At 43.1% G+C, this 26,495-nt stretch overlaps 1 protein-coding gene across 3 annotated transcripts in view; it reads right to left on the bottom strand.

The window, feature by feature from the left end:
- LOC104860137 (methenyltetrahydrofolate synthetase) overlaps window positions 1–26,495 on the bottom strand; it is a 237,217-nt gene that overhangs the window by 143,099 nt on the left and 67,623 nt on the right. For 2 of the 3 annotated variants that reach the window (XM_010621231.3, XM_010621228.3), the window contains exon 3: window positions 23,639–26,454. The exons of the other annotated variant lie outside the window; for it this stretch is intronic. Coding sequence is in view for 1 of the 2 variants with exons in the window: in XM_010621228.3 (XP_010619530.1) it covers window positions 26,386–26,454 (69 nt within the window). In the remaining variant the exon portion in view is untranslated. Of the gene's footprint in view, window positions 1–23,638; window positions 26,455–26,495 lie in introns of those variants that run through there. 3 annotated transcript variants of the gene reach the window in all.

Raw genomic sequence — 26,495 nt, 5'->3', positions numbered from 1 at the left:
TTTTTTTTTTTTTTTTTTTTGCCTGAATAGGAGGAAGACTTCATTTAAAGAGAAAAGGCATTTTTATCTGAGGATCATTTGTCCATGTTTTACTCTAAGAATGTGGCCCTTTTACAGAAGAATGCTCTAATCATGTCTGAGGCTCATTCCACACATTTCTGGCCATGGGTTTTTTTTTGGAGACCCTGACCCACAGCACTTGCCCCGGGTCTTAACACGAATCATCCCTGGGGCCACCACATTGTACACAGGGCCCTTCTGCATGCAAAGCTGAGCCACTGGAGGAATCACGTAAGACCACAGTTCCATCTTCAGGGTCCTGGTACAACCAGTCAGGAGCCAGCCCACAGGCAAAATCTTATGTGTCCTGAGACGAGGGTCAGGACATAAAGTCAGGACATCCAGGCATCTCCACCCTCCAAGTGTGGTGCATCCTCACAGTTCTCCACCATGGTGATCTCATGATCCTCACTTTGGAAGAGGTCAAGACTCTGGTGACTCTGGTCTTAGTGAGTTTTTCTTATGTCCTCAGGATTGACTCATGAGGCCAGGAAGAATTGCAAATCAGCTGCAGAGGGCCTTTCTTTGGATACTGCTGCACCTGAAAGTGAGGTCCTGAATATTGGCACCAGACTGTTATTACTCTGAGAGGAACTGAGCCAAGCAGATTGTAGGGGAAGTAGTTTGCCATTGGATTAAGTTCAGGAAGTAGTAATTGTTAGGTAAACAGTGATGACCCAGTAAGGAACACAGTCAGCTGAATTGAGCGGTTCTGGGTAGGACCTCCTGAAGTACCGTCAAAGAAAATCCTAAGGCTGACGCAGAGTAAGGTGAGAAGTGCATGAGATTGTGGGAGCGAGAATGGCTAAGTACGTGGCTGTGCTCAGGCTGAGGGACAGGCACTGTGACCTAGCAGGTAAGGAAGGTGTGTTGTGTCCCAGCAAAGCAGGCATTGTTTTCCAGGAACTCAGATGGCTTGGAGTGGGGGGAACAGATGGGGGTCAGACCTGTCAGTTGTTGCCACTATCTCAAGACCACCTACCTCTCACTTCTGGTCCTGAGACCTCTGTTGTTTTGGCAAGTTTGAATTCTGTCCTCTGTGCACTCGGGTTGGTACTAGAATACATCTCTGAGCTCCCTGATAAGCAGAATGGAGGAATTGAGTCGATAGTAAAAGCTGAGGCAGGCAGCATCCTGAGGATTTTCTCACCCTCCTTGTCCCCACCACCTCACTCCCTTCCCCTCACTCACAGGCACTTGCCTGAAAATGCATATTCAACAAAAAATGGGACTGTCTTCCTTAAACTTCCTATAAGGTACTTACTTCCAAACACAATTCTGAGAGACAGAGCTACTTCTTTTAATACTCAACTAAAAATACCAACTTCTTTATCAGAGGGCAATCAATCCTCTGACTGCCCAGAAATGGGGACAGCAAGGGCTAAAGAAAAAAATACAGTGCAGACTTGCCTAGCTTCAAAGTATATGGAGGACCAGAAGGTCAGTGCCTCAGAGCAAGCAAAGACAAAGACACTCAGAGCTGGCCACTATTTACTGGGTTCACAGGGAGTTTCAGATGTCTCAGAGGGTGGTGGTAAACCTATGAAGACGAGGATCTTATGCCGATGAGGAGCTTATGTTGATTAGGATGGTGAGAGGAGCACAACAGTAGATGGGATGAGTGAAGCTGATAAGGAGTTTGATCCTTCAGAAGTGAAACCTTTCTCTTTTTGTACTATTGCTCAGTTCTTAAAGAACCAGTACATCTTCAGCTGATGTAATCCTGACCTGGAGGATTACACCATCACAGGACTATTGAGGCATCAGACAGCACTGATCATAATGTAATTGTGAAGTGATTTTTCCCCAAAATTATGTAGAATGGCTCCCGACACTTCTTAGAAAACTTATCCCCAGAAATAACTTCCCTACCACTTCCCCAATTTCTTCATTGCTATCAATGTTTGAACTTATCTCTATTATATATAGGTCCTATAATATTACAAAATTATTGACACTCCCCCCTCCAGCTGGGGATTTAGCTCAGTGGCATCACACCTGCCTGATAAGCACAAGGTCCCGAGTTCAACTCTACATACAAAAAAAAAAAAAAAAAAAATTCATTGCCCCCCCCCCACCACCAGGCTGTGCAGTACTTTCAGGCAGGGTCCACTGTATTCAGTGCCTGGTACTAACAGGTGCCTGACTGCTGAACAAATGGACCCATGGAATCCAGGAATATATTGAGAAATCACTCTCCTGATTAAGTTATGTTACATGGCACAATTGATCTCAGAAAAGGAAGTAACCATACAGCCCTGATGCAATGTTGCATGGACACTCAGAAGTAGAGAATTTGCTCCAGCAGGGTGCAGAAGAAGGCAGAAGGCAAAGTCAGAGGGATCTGAAGTATGGGAAGGATTTGCTACATAAATGTGGGCATTTAAGATAGAGAAACCAGGCCGGGCATGGTGGCGCATGCCTATAATCCCAGCACTCGGGAGGCTGAAGCAGGAGGATCGCTGTGAGTTCGAGACCAGCCTGGGCTACATAGTGAGTTCCAGGTCAGTCTCAACTACATAGTGAGACTCTGTCTCAACCCGCCCCCCAAAAAAATAGAGAAGCCATGAGCTTGGGAACATAGACCTCCTCTAAAAGCTGGACAGTAGCCAGCAAGCAGGAACTTCAGTCCTATAGCTCCATGGAATTAAATTCTACCATCAACCCAAAGGGCTTGGAAATCTTTGCTTCCAACACCTTCTCGAGTCCAAGCCACCAGACACCTTGATTTTAGACTGAGGACCCAGCCCAAAACACCTGAATTCTTGGCTTAAAAATGTGTAAGATAATGAATGGGACAATGGAAGATCAGCAAAGGTTATTTCAAGCTATTACATTTATTTGATTTACTATGAAACAAAGGAAACTAATACAGATAGTTGTTTTTGGAAGGAGAGGAGGAAGTTTTATAAAGCAAATTATTAGAGTAAGCCTGGTTTCAATTCTGAGGTTAAGCTAATTAGAAACAATGAGTTTCTAGAATGCATCTAAAAGGGTCCTGCAGGTCATTTCACTTTGGGTAAGCCAACAGGTTATATTCCAAGGCAGCTCTTATCAATTGGTGTGGCCCTGGACAGGCCTGCTAAGAATTGTGAAGCCAGGTCCAGGTCCAAGTGAAATAAATCTGTGACAATCAGCATGTAGAAGACACGCATGGCAGAATGTGTGATGCATCGCTGCTATTTTTACTCTAGCATAAATTGCTAGCTTTGGAGACACAGACCTAGAGAGAAGGCAAGGTTACACAATGATAAAGAGTAGACCTTGGAATCTGAGCTCCCTTCCACCCAAGGAATCTATTTTCCTCTATGCTGTGCAGTTTACAGCCTCAGCAGAGTTAAGAGACTGATTCTGTCTTAATTCACACTCTCCAGGCCCTGGAAGCAGCCTGTGCATTGAGCACTGGAGTCTACCGAGGAACAGCCACCCAGAGGAGCCCCTAGTGCTGTCATCCGGGACAGCTGAGTTAGACAGAAGTTAACATGCAATCGGAAAGGGACTGGGCCCTTGAAGACAGCACAAAAGATGAAGACATCAAAATTGTGAGTGGAGGCAAATCTGAAGAGAGCCAGGCCTCAAGATGGAGTTGCAACAGCCATGACTGCAAGCCTCCCTAGAGATAAACAACTTGAGATTCTACTATAATTAATACCACTGAGTCCATTGGTTCCAGATAGGCAGCAGATATATAAATAGGTAACCAGAACATCTGGACCCATCCCTTTCCAACAACGCCTTTGTTCTTTCCATATACTCCTGCTATGTGACTCACTTCCCATTGGATCAATATTAGATAAGTGGCTACTTGTAATCCTATAGGTTGACAGAAATTTGATCTTCACTGTACCCATGTTGTGATTTTGCTATATAAATTAAATTGACAAAGAGCCTCAGTGGCCACACACTTAGGACCCTTCCTGGAAATCAGGAGCTATTTTTCTTCCCCTTATTTCTAATATAACTCTCCTAACTTCCTCCTTTGATTTGTGATTTCCTTCCTCAATGTTGTGGGACCACCAACTCAGGATATGTGACATCTAACAGATTGGGAGTTATTTTTTCCATCACGTTGTGATCGGCTTTCTTTGCTCAGAGCTGGCCAGTAGAGAGAAACTAACTCTTCCTTCGCTCCTTCTTTTCCTCCAGGATGATGGGAATAAGACATAATGCTGGGTATGGTATGAAAGCTGAGAATTACAAGACTTCAATCCAAGGAGATTCCCAATGGGAATAACAGTTTAAGGTAGATGTCAGCAGGAAGGCGGAGAGGAAGCAAGCAACTCGAAGCCCACGTGACACGCCATGCTATTCACACACCTGAGCAGCCCCCCCCACCAAACAGGAAGTGCTTTCTGGCTCTTGACTTGCAAGGCCAGGAAAGGGCCATTTCTTACCCAGGTGAGGGCTTGATATTTGGCTTCTCCCAGAAAGCCTGTGCTTGTGACTGAGCAAACTCAATAGCATCCCCAGCAAAGAGTTGTCCAAATACTCAATCTTTTCAAATATGTGTTTCTGGGGCTACACAAATTCCAGACCCAACGGCCTGCTACTGAAGCCTGCTGCCTCTTCCTGCCTGCTCTGGCTCTGCCTAATGGGCTTCTGATTATGGCAGCCCTAGAGTGAGCCCAGCTTAGACATAGGGAGAGGAAATCAGCAGGGACATTCACCTTGTGATGCACAGAGAATGAATGTCTCACTGGAAATGTAAATTCCAAAGGATGAAAATTTGGCTTCTGAATACATAATAGTCCCTAATTAGCTCCCAGGTAATTAGAGCAATTACTAAGGGCCAGTGCTCTCTGGAAGGCTGGGTGCCTAGGTTTTCCTCCTCTAGGGAACATATACCCATACGGTTAAAATTCTATTTCAGAAAAGATTATATTTTTCCATACATTATCATTGAGCCAACTTTGCTTATATCAGTGTGGTTATAAATGATCCTATTCACAGCCTTTTCTGTGAGTCATTGCCCAAAGGACTTAGCTTCACACTCAGCTCAGTAATGAAGGGCCAGTCTTCCCCAAAGTCATACAGGTACTCAGTCATCTGTGGGGCAAGCTAAGGGCCAGGGGTAGGTAAATTTGAAAGCTGTTGTAATGTTCTCAAGGCCATAGAACTATTCATACTTTCAGTTCAGTAATTCCACAACAGAAAACTCTTTAGACAAAGGAAATCATCCTAAATAATGAAGAAATGCACTGTCTTTGCATGGGTTGCTTGGAAAGCTGAGCTGAAATTACAAACACTTATGCGCCACTACATTATTTGAGGTCTTAGTGTCAGTGGAAAGGGAGTGAGGGAAAAGGTGGATGAAGCGGAAAAAGAAAGAGAAATTGCAGAAGGAGCACTGATCTGCCATTGCTTGGCACCTAGAGAGATGGACCACTTGGTCTCACAGGACAGCTCTCCAAGGCTATGTGAAGACCACCCCTGTTATCAGGTACCCAGGGAATCCCTTCCACACTCTTGTTCTAGTCAAAGAAGTGGACAAGACAAGCAAAAACATATAGGTTTTACATTTATTAAAGGTATTAGAGGTAAGAAAAGAAGGGAAACAAAATTCTCTGAAAAGAAGTGCTCGGAAAACAAGTGCTCTACCAAGTGAGTATGGGAAAGAAATACATCCTGCATGCAGAGTGGGCCACTGAAAAAGAAAGAGGGCTGTGCCTGGGATGTCAATGGCCACTATCTTTTATATTCCTTTCTGTCATCAGATCTAGGCCATCCAATCAAAACTCTGCTTGATCTTGTGCAAATGAATTGAAGATAGCATTCTCTGATTGCTTTCAGGTGCAGGATTTAAACATTAGACTGTGTCTGTGTCCTGGCCACGACTGACAGGTCATGCCTATTTGCACAGCCAGTTTGCCACTCCCTAATCACCTGCCTTACCAGAGCAGTCTGCTGGAGGTGGGAGGAAGAAAAGGGGGGATTTACTGTGTGGCTCCCATCTCCCATTAGTCAAAATTTTTACTTATGGGGCAGGCATACCTTCCTATTTCCAGGAGCAGGGAATCCCAGAGCAGGAGGCGGTTGGAGATGCCCATGGTGGTCAACAAAATCTATTCAGAGCTGGCAGCCATGGTGCTGTGATAGCAGGTAAGGAAGATGCACCTCAAAGATATAGAGATGGGAAAGCTGAGAGGTACTGAAGAAGCTCACATAGAGTTGGCCTACTCATGTTGTTTCCAGTGAAAATTCCCAAGCTAGATGGTTAATCATCTTCTCTGTGACTACCACTTCTGCCACTCACAAGCTGTAAGACAGAGGACAAGCTGACTGTTCTGCTCCTACATCTCCATATCTCTTCAAGGAGAAGAATGCCTACCACACAGACATTCCTCAAGATTTGAACAAGATCATCAGGGTAATATGTGTGGCTCAGAACATGAATCTAACAAAACTAAAATTCTCTCTCAAATAATAATAATAAATTGAAATAGTGTAAATATCCGATAATAGTGGAATGATCAAATAAACCACAAGGCAACACGAGCACAGAGCTCAATAAATACTACTGAATGCATAAATGAATGAATGAACCAAGAAACAATTAGATAAAAATTATCCAAGTGCATATGGAGAATGGGTCAAAGATGGCAAGACTAGAGGCAAGAAGGACATTTACGAGTTCACTGCCTTAGGGCTGTGGAGGTATGAACTGAGGCAGTGTCTGCAGAACTGGAGAGGGTCCAATTCAAGAGTGATTTAGGAAGCCCAGATGATAGAGTCACAGTCCTCAATGTCCACCAACTCATCTCCCCAACAGAATACTCTGTATTAGGTTACTTGGATGGTTTCAGTGGCCTCCCAGTTAGTCACCAGGCTTGTAGAGCCTTCCTCAGCTTCCAGCCCAGTGCAGCTATTCATTATAAAATAATTAATTCACCAATTTGCATAACACTTCATCCTTTGCAAATGTCTCCATCTACATTATTTATTTGTTTGGACCTCTGTCAGTTGCTATTTAGTTTCCCAACAACCGTATGAGTTAAGCAAGGTGGGATTGGGCAATTACAAGGAGCCAACATTCAGAAAGACCTATCATTAAACTGACCCTCTGATGAGGCCCTCACCATCTGCTGCCCCTATAACTCCAAGCCACTCTTGCCCTGCCACTCCAATGGATCCTTCCTTGCCCTTAGCTTATATTTAGCTCACTCAGCTTCTGGCCCTAGAATGGAGGGCATGCCTGGTATCTACCCAACTGTCTAAACCTTACATGAACTCATGATCAAATGCCACAGACAGACAGCTTTATTAGTAAGAAAATTGAAGTCATCACTCTTACTCCAGAAATTGGTTCACAGATCTTTGTCCCACACAATTGGGTCATAAACTGCTTTGTTGAACACTATTAAATATGAAACTTCTAAAAGCTTTATAATGGGCAAAGATGATTCTAAATCTTTACAAAACTTTTTATAATAAATGCTCTTAGGAATACTTTCTTTCTATTTGTCTGGAAAGTGTGCTGGTCCCTGGAGTTTCTAGCCAGCTGTGATTCATCCTTCAAAGCCCACATGAAGTCCACCTCTTTCAAGATTCCCCCTGGAGCAGAGTAGGCTTGCTGCCCATTAAGAGGCCCACATTTCCTTTCCACAGTGAGAGCCAGTAGAGTCTACATTTCTAATCCTCTAAACCTACATGAGGCCATGTGACAGGTATAGCCAGTTAAACATGAAGGAAAGGGATGTGTGTCACTTGCAGACTAATATGATTAAAACCTGGAATGTGTCCTCTCTGATCTCTCTTCTCCCATCAATGCTCAGAGAGTCCCCAAATGCCATAGCATGCTGGGGACACAGGGACTCCATTGCATCTGTAAGCACACGGAGCAGAACTAGTCCAGCCACCTCACCCACACTTCTTTCCCACCAACCAGGAACACATGCAATCAACCATTAGATGAGTAAGAAGTAACTTTTATAATGTCAAGCCTTTGGAATCTTGGGTTTTATCACTGCTGTTGATATAGCTAATATTAGTACAACTAATATACTCTCCCCATCCATCCTTAACACTCCCTTTTCACAACTGTGGAAAAGATTTATTTTCAGTCTACTTGTATTTGACCATGATGAACAGAAATGGCAATCTCAGCAGATCTCAGCAATGTGCAGTCAAAGTACCCTGGTTAATCATTTGCCTTCTGATGTAAAAATGTTTGTTGCTCCTTGTTCTCTGAAAAACTGTTAAAAGATTTCATGCCTGGTGGACTACACAAGAAACTTGATTCTCTCATCCTAAGACCTGCCTCAGTGCTGGTTGGGCAAAAATCTGTTTGCCATAAAACATATATAATTACTTTGTCAGTTACAGAGGTGTTCACACTAGATTTGGTACAGAGTGTTTTTCTCTGAGGTCAGCAGTGAATTTGGGTCCAGAAAACTGACATGCTAAGCTGAATACCCAAGGCCTGTAGCTTTGCCCTGGCCCCATCACTGTAGCAGACCATTGGCTGCCTACTCCATGAGCACTATCTCTTCTTCCTTTTTGCTAAGAAAACCTTATTCTGCCCAGGGAGTGCAACCTTCCTGAATGGCCATGGGCTCTTGCATCAGGAAAGGACTTGTGTTGGTCAATAAGATGTGAGGAAGCCACTGGGGACCTGCTACAAGAGGTAAAGACAGAGGAAGAAAGGGTCCTTCTTTTACAAGTGAATACGGATAGGCTTGGATGGCAGGTTTGCACCTAACACAACCAACCTGAAGATGCAGGCCACATGCAGACAAGGGCTGAGGCAAAGATCATAGAGGAGGATAGCTGGAGCTAAGAAGCACTACATCCCGAGTCTGTCTGACCAAGGAGTTGGATGAGATGGTAAATTCTGAGGTCCATTAAGCCATTTTGAGTTTACTTGCATATGAACACACCCTAAGTAACACACTACCAATTTCAGTTAACAAGTAAATCTGGCATAATAGAACATAAAACTCAATATAGAGAAAACTAAATAAGAAAGGAGACTATCTCCATCCCATGTGCTAAGTCTAGAGAGATAATTGCTAGCATTGGCTTTTTTGGTTCAAGATGGCAGAGATGGGGTTTGGGGTGTAACTCAGGTGGTAGAGCATGTGCCTAATGTATTGGATGTCCTGGGCTCCATTCCCAGCACCACCAAAAAATCAGGGTCAAGACTTTCTAAAAATCTTAGCTTTTTTACTAATATTTGTAGTTAGATATTTCAGCTCTAGCTATCAAATCTAAGATCCAAGAACGAGGTCAATCCAGAAGAAGAAAGGAATGATATCTATACAAGGAAAACAAACCATTCTCATTAATCCCAGAAGGCTTCTGCATACAACCACTGACTTCAAGGACAGTCTACAATAATAGTTTTTCATCTAAGTAGAGAGTGATCCTCAGCAAACTTAAAGTTTTGTTAGTAAGGAAAAGGTAGGGAACAGATAGAAAAATGTTTAGAGCTGAAAGCCCACTGAAATAAGATCCAACCAAAAGTCTGTATTGGAATTTCCAGAACACCATCAACGCAGGTAGGGAGGTAAAAAAAAAAAAAAAAACCAAGTATGACTGATCTCTGACCCCTTAAGAGGTCCAACAAGAAGAAATTTTGCAGCCCCGGGGGACATGAGCAAGGCATCTAGACAATAAAAATGAGAGTTTAAACAACAAGATGAGCATAGACCCCAAGGAGATTATGATGAGGGCCCAACCAGTCACCAGCATAGTCCCAGGTCTGTAGGTCCCAGGTCTGCCTGCAGACCCCATTTAGATGATGTCATTTTCTAGACAAGAACTCTCCTCGCCTCTTTCCACATGGAAAATGCAACCCAAGTACTCATCTTTTTCACACACTCCTGATTTTCTAATGGAAAATCTGAAAATAGGAACATCAGCATCAGTGCAATGGAGAGTGCCATAAAAGGCTGGAAACATTACGAAATTCATGTAGAACAGAATTGGTTGGGGAACTCTCTAATCATCTCCTAAGTGGTTGCACCTGAGAAAGCTCAGCCTGGAACTAGTGGAAGCATCCCAGTGGATACAAAGCACATCTACCTGAAAATAGAGACAAATAAGTAGTTGAGAAAGGAGGCAAAGTGTTCCTAAAAGTTACCTAAGGAAACAGATGTAGTGGACACCAGTGTTGGCCCGGGGGAGGAGTAGTGTGCCACCCAGTATGGGGCACAAGTGGGCCACTTGGCTGGCACAAAACGAAACTGTGCTGTCCAGGGCTCCCTGTGCATGGTGACTCCAGTCTCTCCTACATGGAATCTACCAGAAGGACCTCTAGCTTGACAAAGCCATCTCCCAAAGCGCACGCAGGAGCAGAGACTGAGACAAGGACTGGCCCGGTCATGGGACAGCTGTAAGGATGAAGACTGGACACAATAACCTCTTTAGGAAAGCACAAGGTCTCGGAGCCCAGAATGGAGACACCCTTTGCAGTGCTAAGTAAAGGCTCCCCCTTGCCATAGCTGACACCTAACAGTAACAGTGCTATATACATCATTTCGATGCCAAGTGACTGGGACAGCACCACAGGTCAGCTAGCCACCACTAGGCACAGCAGGGAGCATCCTACTGTAGGTGGGCCTGGGCTGTGGCCACCTCTCAGCCCTACACAGGTAAAATGATCTCTCATTTAAAAAATAAAACTACTAAAGAAAAAATTATTTGCTTTCCTCCTTTCCTGGATCTAAAAGAGAATCCACAATTTTTAAGAGAGACTCAGTAATGGCTCTCTGCATCCCTCTTTGCTCACCAGAGAAAATATGAACCCACCCAAGCATATAAAAAGATTAGGCATGAAGAAAAAAGAATAGTTTCAGAAATCAGAAAAAGAAGTATAGTTAATGTAAACATTATTATTAATATACAGTACAGCAGTACCTCATTTCATGAACTTAATTTGTTTTACAATTTGGGGGAAGATTGCCACATCTGTGTTTGTATGGAGAAGATGGCCATGGCCATGTTTGTCACCTGAGGTGGAGTTTGCAAATGGAACCAAATTTTGCTGAATGCTTTTTTTTGAAAACCATATTGTTTGCAAACAGAAGCATTTGTGAACTGATATATTACATATATATTTGGAGAGGTGGAAGGAGAGAGACAGAATCTGCCAAAAAATGTATACACACTTCAGGAAAAGAAAAATAGTATGTTCTTTTCCAACAGATGGTGTTACCCTCATATATCACAGAAAACTCACACTGACGGCACTTAGAGAAGAAACTGGAAATTCATGTGTAGCAATCTCAATGACCACAGTTACATGCACAGCAGTTCACTGAAATAATTCTGGGCCCAAATGACCACACTTTGAGCACCTCTTAAAATCATAGAGGCCACAGGTAACTTGTATTAATTGCATGATATGTCAATACATTTAGTATTAAAATATTTATACAAGTTTTTATTTTCCTGAAGTGTGTATTTGCATTTTTTGGTGGAATATATATATGGGGCTTCGCTTTATGCAAAATAGACTTGTGGAATCAAAAAATGCTTCACTCTTATGAAAAGCATTTTACCACTTATTAAAGTATTGCTGTCAGGTGGTTCCTTTAGAAATGGCTCACCAATTAAATGTATGCCAGGCCCTTCTTGCCTCAAACAAAGAGCTGAATGAAACAAGCCAAAAGTGGTGCCAAAAGTTTATTTGCAAAGTGAGAGGTGAAGGTGTAAAGGAGAAACTGGCTCTGCAGAGCAACTTGGGCAGAACCAAAGGGGAAAAGAAAAAAAGAGCAAAAATAGAAGTACATGGTGGGTTCAGAAGACTGAGGGTGGGCCACCATAAGGAGTCACAACAGCGAGGGTCTGGTCTTTTATGTCTTCCACATTTTGTGGGAACCCTCAAGAAGCTCTACATACAGGATCCTGAGAGGTGGGGCTGTGTAGATCCTGGAATCCTGCCACAAGATTCTCCTACTCAGTATCACAAGAATAGTAAAATCTAATAATAATAGAAGCTATTATTTATTGTACAGTTACTATGTACCAGGCACTCATTTATTTGCACAACACACTGTAGGACACAGTAATACCTCAGTTCACAAACTTAATTCTTTCCTCAATTCTGGTTACAAACTGAATTGGATGAGAACCAAATCGAATTTCCCCATTAGATCAATATTGAACCTAACTATTGAATTTGATTCAGTTCTCATCTAAGTTCATGAACTGAAGTACCACTGTAGATACCATCAATTTACCCATTTTAAAGATGATTACACTTAAGAAAAGTTACATACGATGTACATGGCCACATGTCTGTCACAGAAGGACTGACAGTAGGGCTCTGTCAAAATCTGAATCCAGCCAGGGATTTAGTTCAGTGGTTCCACCACCTGCCTCGCAAGAGCAAGGACCCAAATTGAATCCCCGGTACCAAAAAAATAAAAAATCTGACTCTTCCAAACTCAAAAGAAAATAGTGAAATGATGAAGGTTAGGACTGAAAAGATAGGCAAAATAAAGGCAATGTTGTGTTTTCAAAATTTCTTTTCTTTTTCATTTGTTTTCTGTCCAACATTTTGAATGTCGATGTCCAATATTTTGCTTTTTCTTTGATGGAATGTAATTGTCATGTTATATCTAATAAAATCATTGCCTAGCTCAGATTTCTCCCATGCTTTATTCTAAAAGCTGGCTGTTTGGCTCTTACTTTTAAGGTTTTATCTATTTTGATTCAGTTTTTGTACATGGTGTGAAGTCTAAATTCACACTTCAGCATGTGAATATCCAATCGTACCAATTCCATTTTTTGAAAAATAAACTATCCCCTCTACCAAAGAGCTGCCTTTGTCAAAAAATAGTTATCATCTCTATAAAAATGTATTTCTGGGCTCCAAATTCACTCCACCACACTGTACATCTGCGCTTACGTCAGCACCACTCCCTGATGCATGTGGCTTGATCATGAACTTTGAAATCAGGAGACTAAAGTTCTACAACTTTGTCTTTTTTCAAAACTATTTGGCTATGCTATTTTTGCATTCCCATATAAACTGCAGGAGCTATTTGTTATTATTTTGATGACTGCCTTGAATCTATAGATCAATTTACAGAGAATGCTGCCTTAACACTATGTCTATTTACCCGGGTTGTCGATATCCCTCAGCAAAGCTTGCAATCTCAGTGGACGATTTACACATCTTTTGTTCAATTTACTTCAATATTACATCATATTTAATTAGAAAATATAACTGTTATGTAATCAGTGTCTTTATAAATTGTATATTCCTAAATTATGAATTTATTTCTAAAGCTGTTCTTTCTGGGTACTATTATAGATAGAATTCCTTTCTTAACTTTAATGGTAATTTTTTATGATTCTGTTGTACTAGTTAAAGTCGGCAGTGCACGGGGATGGATGAAGCAGCCAAGGAGGCTGGAGGTGCGCCAAGCCTAAGCCCAGTGAGCAGTGACCCAGGATCAGGCAGGCTCTCTTCTATGAAGACAAAAGGAGAGGACTCTGCCACCTCCCGATGTGGAATATTTAGTTCCTTTTCTTCAACTTTGGGGCTTCAGCAGCAATTCTAGAACAACATGCTTATTATTCCACTTCACACAGGCCCCTCCGCTGGGCTGCAGCTTCTGCATTCCACGGGGAGGAACCATGTCCACCAATGTTGAGTTAGGGTTAGGGCCTCTCCATCACCAAGAGGACAGTGTCAGCTCTTCTGTAAAGGGCGCCCACATGAGGAAGATGGGCAAGGGAAGGACATCGCTGAACACCTACTACTTACAGGAGCTGTTTTATTCAAGTTTTACAACTCTTGTGAGAGGTTAGTACTGTTTTTCCAATTTTTCAACTTAGGAACTTAAGACACAGAGAGATGAAGTAGTTGCCCACCCCACATACCCATCAGCATGGGCCAGGGACTGGAACCTAATTCTGCATCTAACATTTCAACCCCATCTCATCCCACTGCTGCACCAGCTGCCTTTCTTCAGGGTCAGCCCTGTCTGAGAGCTGATCTCGGAACCAGGAGGAGCTGTTTGAAAACACAAATGGGAGGAGGAGCTGGGAAAGACCTTTCCATCACACCCCAGGGTTTTGAGGGGCAGCCAAGGCCAAGCCACCAATCCCACTGTTCCCAGCCCTGAGCTCCAACCCGACTGAGAAGCTTGGGTGTGCAGGGCAGGTGCGCCAGCTTGGCCCTCACACTCCTCCTTCCCCCCAGTATCAAATGTCCCACAAGACACAGCCTTGTCACTTCCTCTGGGAATCCTTTCCCTGGCTCCTGGGGCAGTTTACTGCTCCTTTACCCATGAGGCACAGCATCTACTAAGCAGTAGATCTACTATTGTTATCATCCTGTTGTTATACTGGTTGTTGCAAAAAAACAAAAAAAACTTCCCTTTCTGGATCTGAGCTCTTGGAGACCACAAGCAAGCACTAAGCTCAGAATCTCCATCTCATAAGATCATCCAGGACTGATAATATCCCCTCAGAAATATTCCTTAAATGAACAAATCTTACTCTCACAGGAATAAACGCTACAATTCGGCAGGGAAGGCAGTGCTTGTTCTCTGATTCTGCTGTTTTCCCCTCTAATAAGCATGACCTTGAAACCACATGAGGTGTTGCCAGCTGGTTTGCATCCTAACTCACGGGAGTGAGCACTGGCCTCTTAGGCACAGCCCCTCAAACTGCAGGTCATGCAGCAGCTGCTGCTCTGCTGCCATCCCTGCTTACCTGCTGTCCTGCCCCCTGGGTTCTGGCTGCGGGATAGGACAATTGCAACTACCTCCTCCCTTCGTGTCAGGGACATCTGACCGTGGATTTAGCCTGGATCAAAATCCCTGAAACACTCAGAATCATACACAGCTGCCCTCAGTGAGGGCGATACTTACCTTGTCCCCTCAAAGTTGGGCGCCATTCTCACTTACTCTCCCTCGTAAGCCTCCAAACATAGACATTATCCTTCTCATTTTACAGATTAGGAGACCCAAGGTCAGAGGGAACCAGGAGCCTGTCCCACATCACACAGCTAATCAGGGACAGAGTAGGGACCCAGGGCCAGCTGCCTCCCCAACCTCCCTGGGGACTTCCTGAAGGAGCTGATGTGGGGTGCACACCCAGCACCCTGACGGGTAACTGGTGGTGTCTCATGGCTGACATCCTGGATCCACCCATTCTGTGCCAGCAGGAATTCCCACTTCTGACAACAAAGGCTCTCTCCAGAAATTAGCAAATAACCCACAGGAGTAAAATTAGCCCTGGGTTTGCACGTTAAAAGACTGTACCCTCTTCTGCTCTCAGACCTTGCAAACCACTGAAAATGATACTGGCTGGCTTTAAGGCAGAGTAAAAGGAATGTATTGAAATGGTATCAGGTGACTCATAAAAGTCCCGCGATGCTACAGAACAAGAATCAGAAAAGGAGGCGGGACCAAGCCCGGCTGTAAAATCACTCCAAGGGAAGAGTTCTTGTTTTGTGTGTTGACTCAGTTTAATTTTTTTAAGGCAATACAAGTAGATATAAATAAAGAAAATATAAAAACATTTCTATGAAAAAATAATATTTTATAACAAAATAATTATAGAGCAATGGTAAATATACCATGTATTATGATCTTAAAAGAATGCATTTTTAATTGCTAATCTGTCTCTCATCTCCTAAAAAAACTTTTTTATAAAACACTTTAATTATTAACAAAGTATCTGACACTCGGTATTATTTTGAACAATTTCTTCCTCTTTCACAATATCTATTATACATTTTGGTGCTTATTTACATTTTTAGTTTCCCACACCAGAGAGACAATGCAATATTTATACATGTGTGTCCGATTTATTTCACTTATGAGTATGGTCTCAAGGTGCATCCATTTAACTAGAAATGTGTGAAGTTTATCATTCTTCGTGGATGAGTAGTACTCCATTGTATATATTTTAAAAGCCACATCTTTTTTATCCATTTTTGGTTGATGGACATTTGGGCTGCTTCCAAGATTTAGCTATTACAAACCGTCCTGCTATAAACATGGGTGGGCTTATATCACTATGGTGTGATACTTTTAATTCTTGGGGGAAGATACCAAGAAGGGGAATAGCTGGGGCAAATGGGACCTCTAATCCCAGTTTTTTGAGGAATCCTTACACTGATTGCCACTGCAGCACTCCCACCAACAATGGAAAAGGGTTCCTTTTTCTCCACAGCTCAGCCAGCACTTGTTGTTGGTTGATTAATAGCCATTCTTTCTGGAATGAGATGAAATCGCAGCTTGTTTTGATTTATAACTCTTGAATGACCAGTGATACTGAACATTTTTTCATATATTTATTTGCCATTTGTACTTCATCTGGGAGGCATATACTCATCTCAGATGCCCATTTTTGGACTGGATCTTTAAATTTGGGGGGTCTGATTTGTTTCAATTCGTTATATGTTCTAGCTACTAGTCCTTTGTCTGAGGAACTGGCTAAAATTTTTTCCCACTCCGTGGGCTGTCTTTTCACTCTATTGGTTATTTCTTTTGCTGTGCAAAAGCTTTTTAATATGATGAGATCCCAGCTGTTGATTCGTTGCAGTATTTCCTGTAAGATCAGGGTTTGTTCATGAAGTCTTTGCCTACACCTATGTCCTAAAGAGTTGTACCTATTCTGTCTTCCAGTAGATTTAGTGTTTCTATTTTAATATTTAGATCTTTGATCATATTGATTTTAGTTTAGTGCATGGTAAGAGACATGGATCTGGTTTTAGAACTGGCATGTACAAAGCCAGTTTTTCCAACACTATTAAAGAAACTATCTTTCTTCCAGTGAACGCCTCTGGCTCCTCTGTCAAAGATAAGGTGGCTGAGTATGTTTGGGATTGTTTCTGAATCTTCTAATCTGTTCCGCTGATCCTCAGGTCTGTTTTATGCCAGTAACATGATGCTTCTATCTTGGTAACTCTGTAGTATAATTTCAAGTCAGAGATTATGATGTCCCTGCCTTGCCTTTGTGGCCTAGATTTTTTGCGGGGGAGTGCTATTCTAGGTCTTTTCTGGTTCCTATGAATTTTAGAAATGTTTTCTCTAGTTCTGTGAGGAATGTTAATAGTATTTTGATTGGGATTGCATTAAGTCTGTATAACAATTTTGGGAGTATGATCATTTTTTCTATATTGTTTCTTCTTCCCCAGGAACAAGGGATATATTGCCATTTTTTTATATCCTCTTTAAAATCTCCTTTTTCAGAGTACTGTAAGTTTCAATGTAAAGATCTTTTACTTCCCTTGTTAGATTCCTAGATATTTCCTTTTTTATGCTATTGTAAAGGGTTTTTCCCCCAAATTTCTTTCTCAGTGAGTTTGTTATTTTTGTACAGGATTATTGATTTGAGTGTTGACTTTGTATCCAGCTACACTATTGAATTTGGTTATTAAATCTAGAAATCTTTTGGTGGAGTTTTTGAGGTCTTCACGTAAAGTATCATGTCATCTGTAAATAATGATAATTTAACTTCTTCCTCTCCTATCTTTATTCTTTTTTGTCTTTCTCTTGTTAATTGCTCTGGCTAATATTTCTAGAACTATGTTGAATAGGAGTGGCAATAGTGGACATCCTTGTCTTGTTCTAGACTCCAGAGTGAAAGCTTTCAGTTTTGACCATTTAGTATGATGTTGGCTGTTGGTTTGTCATACATGGCTCTTATCAGGTTGAGATAAATACCATCTATTCCAATTTTCTGTAGGATTTTTTATCATGAATTTGACTTTGTATCCAGCTACACTATTGAATTTGGTTATTAAATCTAGAAATCTTTTGGTGGAGTTTTTGAGGTCTTCACGTAAAGTATCATGTCATCTGTAAATAATGATAATTTAACTTCTTCCTCTCCTATCTTTATTCTTTTTTGTCTTTCTCTTGTTAATTGCTCTGGCTAATATTTCTAGAACTATGTTGAATAGGAGTGGCAATAGTGGACATCCTTGTCTTGTTCTAGACTCCAGAGTGAAAGCTTTCAGTTTTGACCATTTAGTATGATGTTGGCTGTTGGTTTGTCATACATGGCTCTTATCAGGTTGAGATAAATACCATCTATTCCAATTTTCTGTAGGATTTTTTTTATCATGAATGGATGTTGGACATTCTTTTTCTGTGTTTATTGAGATGATCACATGATTTTGTCTTTGGCTCTTTTGATATAGTGTATTACATTTATTGATTTGCAGACGTTGAACCATTCCTGCATCCACCCAACAAATATTTAATTTAACAATTATGTCTTTAGGGCCTACTATGTGCCAGACACTTGGGTTATCGGTAAGCAAAACAAAGTTCCCATCTCCATGGACCTCCTATTCTAGTAGAGAAAAGTATAAACAATAAAGATAGGGAATAAGTAAACAGCATAATATGTTAGAAGACAGAAAATACAATCTGTTTAAAAAGTAGAGGAAGGTAACAGGGTCCATGGTGACAGACAGGTCCCATGACAGAGGATCCAGCTAAACTGCCACTGCCATATGTAACTCATTCCTCCTAGCCCTGTGCCACAGCCCACTGGAGACACAGGGACCCTGGTCCCCAGAGATAGTGGGTGTCACAGGTATAGGAACAAATCCTCTGTCCCTGCATCTCTGCAGCACCAACTCCAGCCATACAGTCTCAGGTAGGGGCATCTGCCACAGCAGCTGAGGTCACGTGGCTCCACACAGTGCTGGGACAGGAACAGCAAGCATCTGGCCAGTTTGGTTCCCATAAGGAAAGTAGGTGCCCTTCCCACAGAAGATGCCAGGTGGGAAAAATAAAAGAATGCCCACTGTTTGGAGACAAACCCCAAAATTAGGCCTGGAAGCCAGACAAAGGAAAGGAGTGGGGAAGACATCAAAGCCATCAGCAGAGGGTTCAGGGTAGAGACCAAAACAAAGAGACCCACTTTGGCTTCTGGCTCAGCTGAGCCCATTCTGTGTCTCCTCATAAACAGATCTGCTTTTTCAAAAGCCAACAACTGTAAATAATTGTGTACAAACTAGATGTCCACTCCAATGAGCCTGTGCTAAACAGAGTCTGATAAAGAAAAATTGAGCCATTTAAATTGCTGTTTCCATAACCAGCACTGAGTATCATATTCAAATCCATGGGAACACTGATTAAAGTGTGGGTCATCGCACTGCACAAGCTCTCTCTCCTGGCCATTTGCCCGATGCTGGGCCTTGATTTGGCTTCTGATTGTTGTCGAAATTCGCTTTAGTCCTGAACGTTACACAAACAAAATACATAAATCACATTTTGCACAAATGAGCATTGCAATTCCCTTCTAGTTAATTGACTTAAGCCCACTTTGCGTTCAGCATTTATGAGATTTCCATTTGGCAAGTAGAATTTCAGCAGATGAGCAGAGCACCCTGCTGAGGCCAATTGCTCACAGAGAAGTGCAGCCGTGCCACCCCAGGCCCACATATGTCAGTGCCTCTCTCAGGGCCCTTCGCGCAGAGCTTGTGGGTAAAGGGCCCAGCGAAACAACCCTGCAGGGCCTGGATCCACCCTATCTCGGGAAGTGAAAGCAGAGGCCAAAGAAAAGCGAGGACTTCCACCAGCCCAGCGCTCCCTTGCTTCCCTCCCAGGCCACCATGAAAGAGATCTGGGGAACTGGATAAGCAGAGCCCAGGTCAGCTCCATCCAATGGAAACATAAGGAAAGTCCATATCGCATTTTAAATTTTCCAGTAGTCACAAATTTTAAAAGTATAAAATAGGCAAAAAGAACATGAACAACATATTTATTCTATAATACCCAATATAACCAAAATGTTTTCACTTCAGCACATAATAAGAAAATGATTAATGAGTTGTTTTACATCTCTGATGCTAAGCCTTCAGACTCCTCGTGTTTTGTACTGGTAGCACATCCCAGTCAGGACTAGCTGTGTGCACAAAGTGGCCACAGTATTAGCATGGAAGCCCACTGTATCCCTGCATTTGCAGTTTCCTTCTCTAATTAGCCATTGAGTTCTCAAAAAAATCTTTGAGTTGGAAGAATGTGAAATAGAAAATAAATTTGTCAAAACTTTCAGGTTAGGCATTTCAAAAAATTCCAGGGCTGGTGTGTGTTTCCAGCAAAGGTGAAGTACGTTTCTCTCTGGTGACTTCCAGGATCAATTCAGCTCTGTAGATGTTCCTTGAGGGCCAGCTGTGCACCAGGTGCTGCATTAGGCTGGAAGGTGTCCCATAAATCAGGGTCTCCTGCCACGAAGCTTCTGGCTCCCCACACAGGGCATTTTACACAAGGACAGGAGATAGGAGGCAGGAACTTAGAGTGCTAGCACGGCATCCCCTTCTCCTTGGGGTGTTAGCCAGTCAAGAGATGCACCCAAATTCTGACAGGGTCAGGCTGTGTTATAAGGGCAAGGATGAAACAGGCCTCCTCCTTCCCTGAGAATTAGCTGCCTCCTATGATAAACAGCAGCAGGACACAGGCTTCCTTCCCTGCCAAAAGCCAGGCATGAGCTGTGCAGGATGCCACAGCCTTCCTGGAAACAAAGCCAGGGCCAGGGGCACTGGCCATGGAGGCCAGACCCTGCTGCTCAGGCACACCAGCTCCGCGCAATGACCTGCTCTGGCCTTAATGCTGAAGTACACAGCCAACAGGGCAGGGGTGTCCTCTGTGAAGTGAGACAGAGGGGACAGGTGAGCTGCTCTCCTCCCAAATCACCACTCTGCACAGAGCATCTCTCCTAGCCACTGTCAAGCTATTCAGCTTCTGTCCCCAAAGGGACCCTAACCATGTACTTGCTGATGACACCCTGAGCTCTATGCCAAAGGGTGCACGTGACCCTACTTCCAACTTTGAGTTATACACCAGCCCACTCACTAGAACAGTACATGGAGAGACTAAGCCACAAGTACACAGAATTTCTCCAAGAATTGCAATAGCAGTCACATGACAATGGACTCTACATACCCTGAACCCACTCTGATTTCTAACTACCCAAGAAAACTGGAGGCCCAGCAATGTAAGCAGCCCTCCTTGTAAATAGAATTTATAATTGTCATGGCTTTCTCCTCTCCCTGGTCCCTCAATCTTGCAATTCTAGACAACGAAGCTGCACCAGAATCAAAGTAAAAAGAAGCTTCTTTTGGCAGCTCACAGCCTAGCTGGCTTTTCCTGGGGTGGCTGAAGCTCTTTGCCGCTCAGTATTTTCGACTGGACTGTTCACAGGACACAGGAAGTCCCCACAGTGCCAGCCTCAGCCATGGTCATCCTCCAACCCCACAGTGGTCATGCCAGGAAACATGTACTTGTTACTCAGACCTTGTCTGTTGTTGACAAACGATCTAGGAGAGATTTGGTGACCTTTGGGTATACAGAAAAATATCAAGAGAGATGAGAAATCCTCTTTTCATCAATTTTGCCGGCCCATTCATACAGGTCTCTCAACTTCACAAGCAATGAGTTTTTCTCAAGTATAAGAAACCCTTGTCAGGGATACTCGTGTGCTCCGGGGTGCCTCCTTCCACCAGGCAGGGGCAGAGCTCGCAGCCTAGGCCTCCCCTGGACACCAGCAAGCAGTGCCTTCCCCCAGCCTCTTCCCAGTCTTGCCTTCTCAGCTCATTTGCTATGTCTTAGTCAACCTTCTGTGCTTCAAGCTGGAGCAAAGAAAAATCCCTTCCCATCCTCTTTTTTCCTATTTCAGCAGCACTTGACTTTTCAGAGCAGAGAAAGGGCATGAAGGCAGAAAAATAAGTTAAAAGCATTTGCCTTCTACCTCCCCACACACACACTCCTCCCTTGCTCTCCAGCGCACACTTGGCAAAATGTTAGAAATCAGCACCTATAGGCCTAAGCCAACAGCCCCAATGACACCAGGGTCTTAACACCCCTGCCCTGCAGTCTGGGGGAAACAAAGGCCTCTTCCGTTCCACGTGAGACTCTGAAGTCCCGCAGAAAGCAGTCTCTTCAGTGTCAGTTCCCTGAGACTCAGAAGAAACCTCTGCCTTGGATTGAGCCCAGTGCTCTGTGTGCAAAGCTAAGGTCCCAAGCTAGGCCCTCTGGACTTATGATGACATGTGAAGGACAAGCCTTACCAGAGTAACTGACCCAGCCCCAAGGTGCACACATACTAAAGAACTTCATTTGGTACCTACTTTAGCCAACCTCACAAGCAAGCAAAATCCATCATAATACCAAGATCATAAACAACCACAAACACCAAACTGTCTACCACACCCTTCCAGCCCTTCCGCACTGTCAAGGCTTGCTGTGCAGGATTTAGGTCACCAAGAGCTATGGGTGTAGCCCTCCTTTCCCTCCTCTCTTCCTCTTTTCCTTTCTTTCCATTTGCCTGTGTTTCAGTCTTTTTTTTTTTTTTTAATTGAATTTATTGGTACATTCTAGGTAGACAGTACAGTTACATTCATTACTGGGTTCTTGTACCTTTACATGCCAGGTCTTGGTTCTCATTTTTTCCCCTTGACCCCACCCTCCCTTCACCCTGTTTCAGTCTTTCAAACAAATACCTGTTGACCATTTATCATGTAGCAGGAAACCATGTTACATCCTGGTAAGGTAACTGCTTTGTAAAATCAACATACTCTCTGAGCCTAGCAAAGATGGACATGGGTCAAATGATGATGCATCTTAATAAAGAATCAGAACTACAACCAGGGAACAGTTTCTAAGGCTTGAGAACACCATCCAGTCCAGAGAGTCAGAGAAGACTTCCTGGGTCAATGACAGCCCTACCTCCTGAGGGATGGATAGGATCTGAGTCAACAAAGAAGAGGCTGAAGAGAAGACTAGCAGAGGGCATGACACATCCTAAGGCCCTGCAGCAGGAGGCACCAAGGAACAGGAGAATGCTAGGTGAGACACCTGTAGAAAGATGGAGCAGGTAGTGAGAGATGGCAGAGATGTAACTGGGCCAGGGCATGCAGGATGGGGACTTTAACCTGAGAGCAGAGAGGAGGTATGAAAGGATTTTAGGTACTGCTGGGAAGAAGAGCCTGGAGTGTGGTCAGGGAGTCCTGAAAGTTAGGCTCAGATTTGGACTTCTAGTGAGAGGTGCTTACTACATAGGCAGGTCCATGGGGTTTAGAAACGCAGCCCCAGCATAACCAACGCCAAAGAAGATGGACAGCAGTTTGTGTCCTGCAAAGGCCCCACTTAGCCCTGTGCAGATGATTTGGGGGAACAGATGTAACTCCCAAACCTGCTAGATATCCAAAGCGTGAGTTTGCGTTCTCTAAAATCAAAGAATGAATTCCAGGAACAATAGAGATTAAAAGTAGGAAAATTTTATTGACAGAAAGATAGCTTCTGTCTAACAGAGATAGAAGGGGGACCAGAATATGGGTGGCCCAGGGATCCCACTTTAGAAAGCCATGAGGTAAGGTGGGTTTAAAGTGAGACAAGACTATAAGATCCAATGGAAAAATCACAAGATGGCATGAGGTGGAACAAAACCATGACCAACCAATAAGATTACAAGCACAGTCATCATTAAATGGGGAAATGGAAAAACAAGTTACATACAAAGAATTTCCAGAAAAGAAATGAGCCAGGGAGATTAATGGCCATTTAGAATATCAATCACTGCTATTCATTTCTAGGGAAAGTAGTACCTCTTTTCTTTTTCTTATGCTACCCAGTGAATGTGCCTCAATTGTTTTTCTATCCTGAGGGCCCAGCTTTGTCTAACTGCCTTGCAATAATTTTTAACTAACTTAGCTATCTGCAACACATTGACCTCCCACCCCTAACACAGTTGCTGCTGTTCTGTTCTCTGCACAGTAAACCAGCTTTGCCCACTGGGCTTCACACAAACACCATCAGACTGCACATACATTTGAGTCGCGCTGAGGATAAAAGAAGAAAACAGGGATGTGAGCTAGCCAGGAGAGTGGCACATAGCACTCAGCATCCAGCATGGCGGCCAAGGTGAGAGGAGCTGATGGATGGAGGCAGAGCTGACCCGAGGGAAAACGGACAGCAGAGGATTAGATATGCAGTGTTCAGCAGATACTGAAGATTTCAGGCCTCAGAAAGCTCAGCAGAGCCAGCAACTTCCAAGAGCACCGGAGTGTGGCGCCTCTTCATAACCCAAAACATACAGTCAACATACGATCCAGCAGCTTCATTCCCAGAGAGAAAGCAGGGACTGGAGCAGATATTTATACTCCAATGTTCATATCAGAATTATTCAAAATAACCACAAGGTGCAAACAATCCAGAAATCCATCAATAAATTAATAAACAAAATGTACTACATATTTGTATCACAGTGGAAGGACAAGAAGGGAATCCTGACATGGGCTACTGCATAGATGAACCTTGGGAACATTCTTCTAAGTGAGATAAACCAGATACAATAAGACAAATATTGTATGGCTGTAATTAATGTGGGTACATTAATCAATACTCAAACATAATCAAACTCATAGAGACAGAAAGTAGAACAGCGGTTATCAGAGGCTGGAAGGGCAAAGAATGAGGAATTACTGTTTCATGAGCACAGGGATTTTTTTGGGATTTAAAAAAAGAGAACTGGGGATGGATGGGGGTGATGGCTTAACAACAGGGTTAATAGATTAATGCAAATGAGTTGTGTATTCAAAAATGACCAAAAGAATAACTTTTGTTACATATATTTTATCATAATAAAATGCTCTTATGTGATGATAGCTTAATTAGACACTCACTGTGTTAAAGATTATTTAAAACATCTTTAATTGTACACAGGCCAATTAAAGCTCTCTACCTATTTCTTAATAATTTGAAAGCTCCCCTTGTCATTTCCCACAGGCCCCTACCAGCCCACGGTCAGTTGCAACTACTCTACCTCCACTAGAAAAGGTTTCACAGGAAAGTTCTGGGCAAAGTTTGAAGTTCAGGCTCTTTAAAATGATTGTATCCTATAAAAAAATAAATAAAATATAAAATGATTGTATCCTAGAAATATCTGTTGATACCAAAAGTGACAAAGATTTCTTAAGACAACAAAAAGGCAATACTATCTCATTCAACAGTAACAGTGAAAAAAATGAACAAGCCCAGAGACAGAAGCCACATAGCTGGAGGACCACAGACAGCAAAATTACACTGAGATGGGGCTCCTGCTAACTGAGTGCATTTGACTAGCCCTAGCCACAAAAGCAAAAAAGCTGGGAGGTGATAAACATGGTAATTTGTTGCAATGTAGTGACCTTCTTACTATCTCTATGAAAACTGTAACATCATGTTGGATGCTGTGAATATGCCTTATCACTCTTCTTTAAATAACCAGCCTTGAAAACCAGAGATCAAAAATGCCAGCCCCAATCAGCCTTTAGACTCCACTCAGCAGACTGGTGAAACACACTTCTAGGCATGTCTGAGTGGGTCATGGAGGGAGGCATGGCCTTGGAGTCTTTGCCTCTTCCCTGTCCTTTTCCTCTCTGGAACTGTTTCCCTGCTCTGATTCCCAGTCACCATGAACTAAGCAGCTTTGTTCCTCCACACCCTTGTGCCAGGTCATTTCTGCCATAGAGTCAGCTGACTGTGGACTGGATCCCCTGAAACCATGAGCCAAATTAAACCTCTCCCTAAAGTTGTGGGTGGCAGGTACCATGTACAGTGGCACAGGGACTCCAGTGCTGTCAACCACCCACCTCCTAACACTGTGTAGCACCACTGGGCTCCCGGAGAGGACAAAGTGAGGAGAGTGCTAAGGTTAACCAGATGTGGGTGCTGCTTCAAGACCCCCACATCAGGAACCTGGCAGCCGCCACTGTGTTCCAAGGCTAACTGCATGTGACGGAAACAGCCCTTAGCCAAATTTCATGTTCTGTCATTTCTAAAATAGTGATTTATTAATAAAATGTGCATCCTCCAAGAAATAATTTGAAATTAGATGAAAAAGTAAAAAGAAATTGGATAAGTAAAATGAGTCTATTTATCATTCTCCTTGTCCTGGGGTCTAAAGCAGTTCCTTTCATTTGTATTCCTGGCCTCCAGGCTGGGCTGGCCAGGAAAGGAATGAAGCTGGCTGGCACCCACCCTCTTGTGGGCCAACAGAGGGGAGCACTTGGGCTTTATGCCAATCATCTGCCACATCATTCTATGGATAGGGTAGCAGGGGACTGAGCAGGGCTTCTCTCTGCACCAATAGGAACAAAAAACAAGGGTTCCATCAAGTAGTGGCTAAGGAGTTCCCCAGCTCCAAAGAAGCTTCTGACACAGGCTGGTCTCTGGGCCCCAGGTAGATGGATGGTCGAAAGTCAATCACTCTTGACTTGATCTTGCTCAAAACAGCAGCCAGATGGTGAGTGCAGAACAGAGTCCCAGGGAGTTCCTGTGTCCCTTCTGCAGCACAGGTTGTCAGGGCAGCCTAGTCAGCATCAGATTCCTCGGCTTTCTCCTCTGTATTTCTGATATCTGTCAATCAAGCAGGAGGTACAGTTCTTCCCTCGTGGCTTCTCCAATCTGCTGCCTTTCCTCCTTCCCCTGATCTCTGGTGGGTCAGAGGAAGCATAGCAAAAAAAAAAAAAAAAA

The sequence above is a fragment of the Fukomys damarensis genome, unplaced genomic scaffold (assembly GCF_012274545.1).
Source record: "Fukomys damarensis isolate Sample0158 unplaced genomic scaffold, DMR_v1.0_HiC HiC_scaffold_7, whole genome shotgun sequence".
Classification (NCBI taxonomy): domain Eukaryota; kingdom Metazoa; phylum Chordata; class Mammalia; order Rodentia; family Bathyergidae; genus Fukomys; species Fukomys damarensis.
This window is presented reverse-complemented; position numbering and strand designations above follow the sequence as displayed.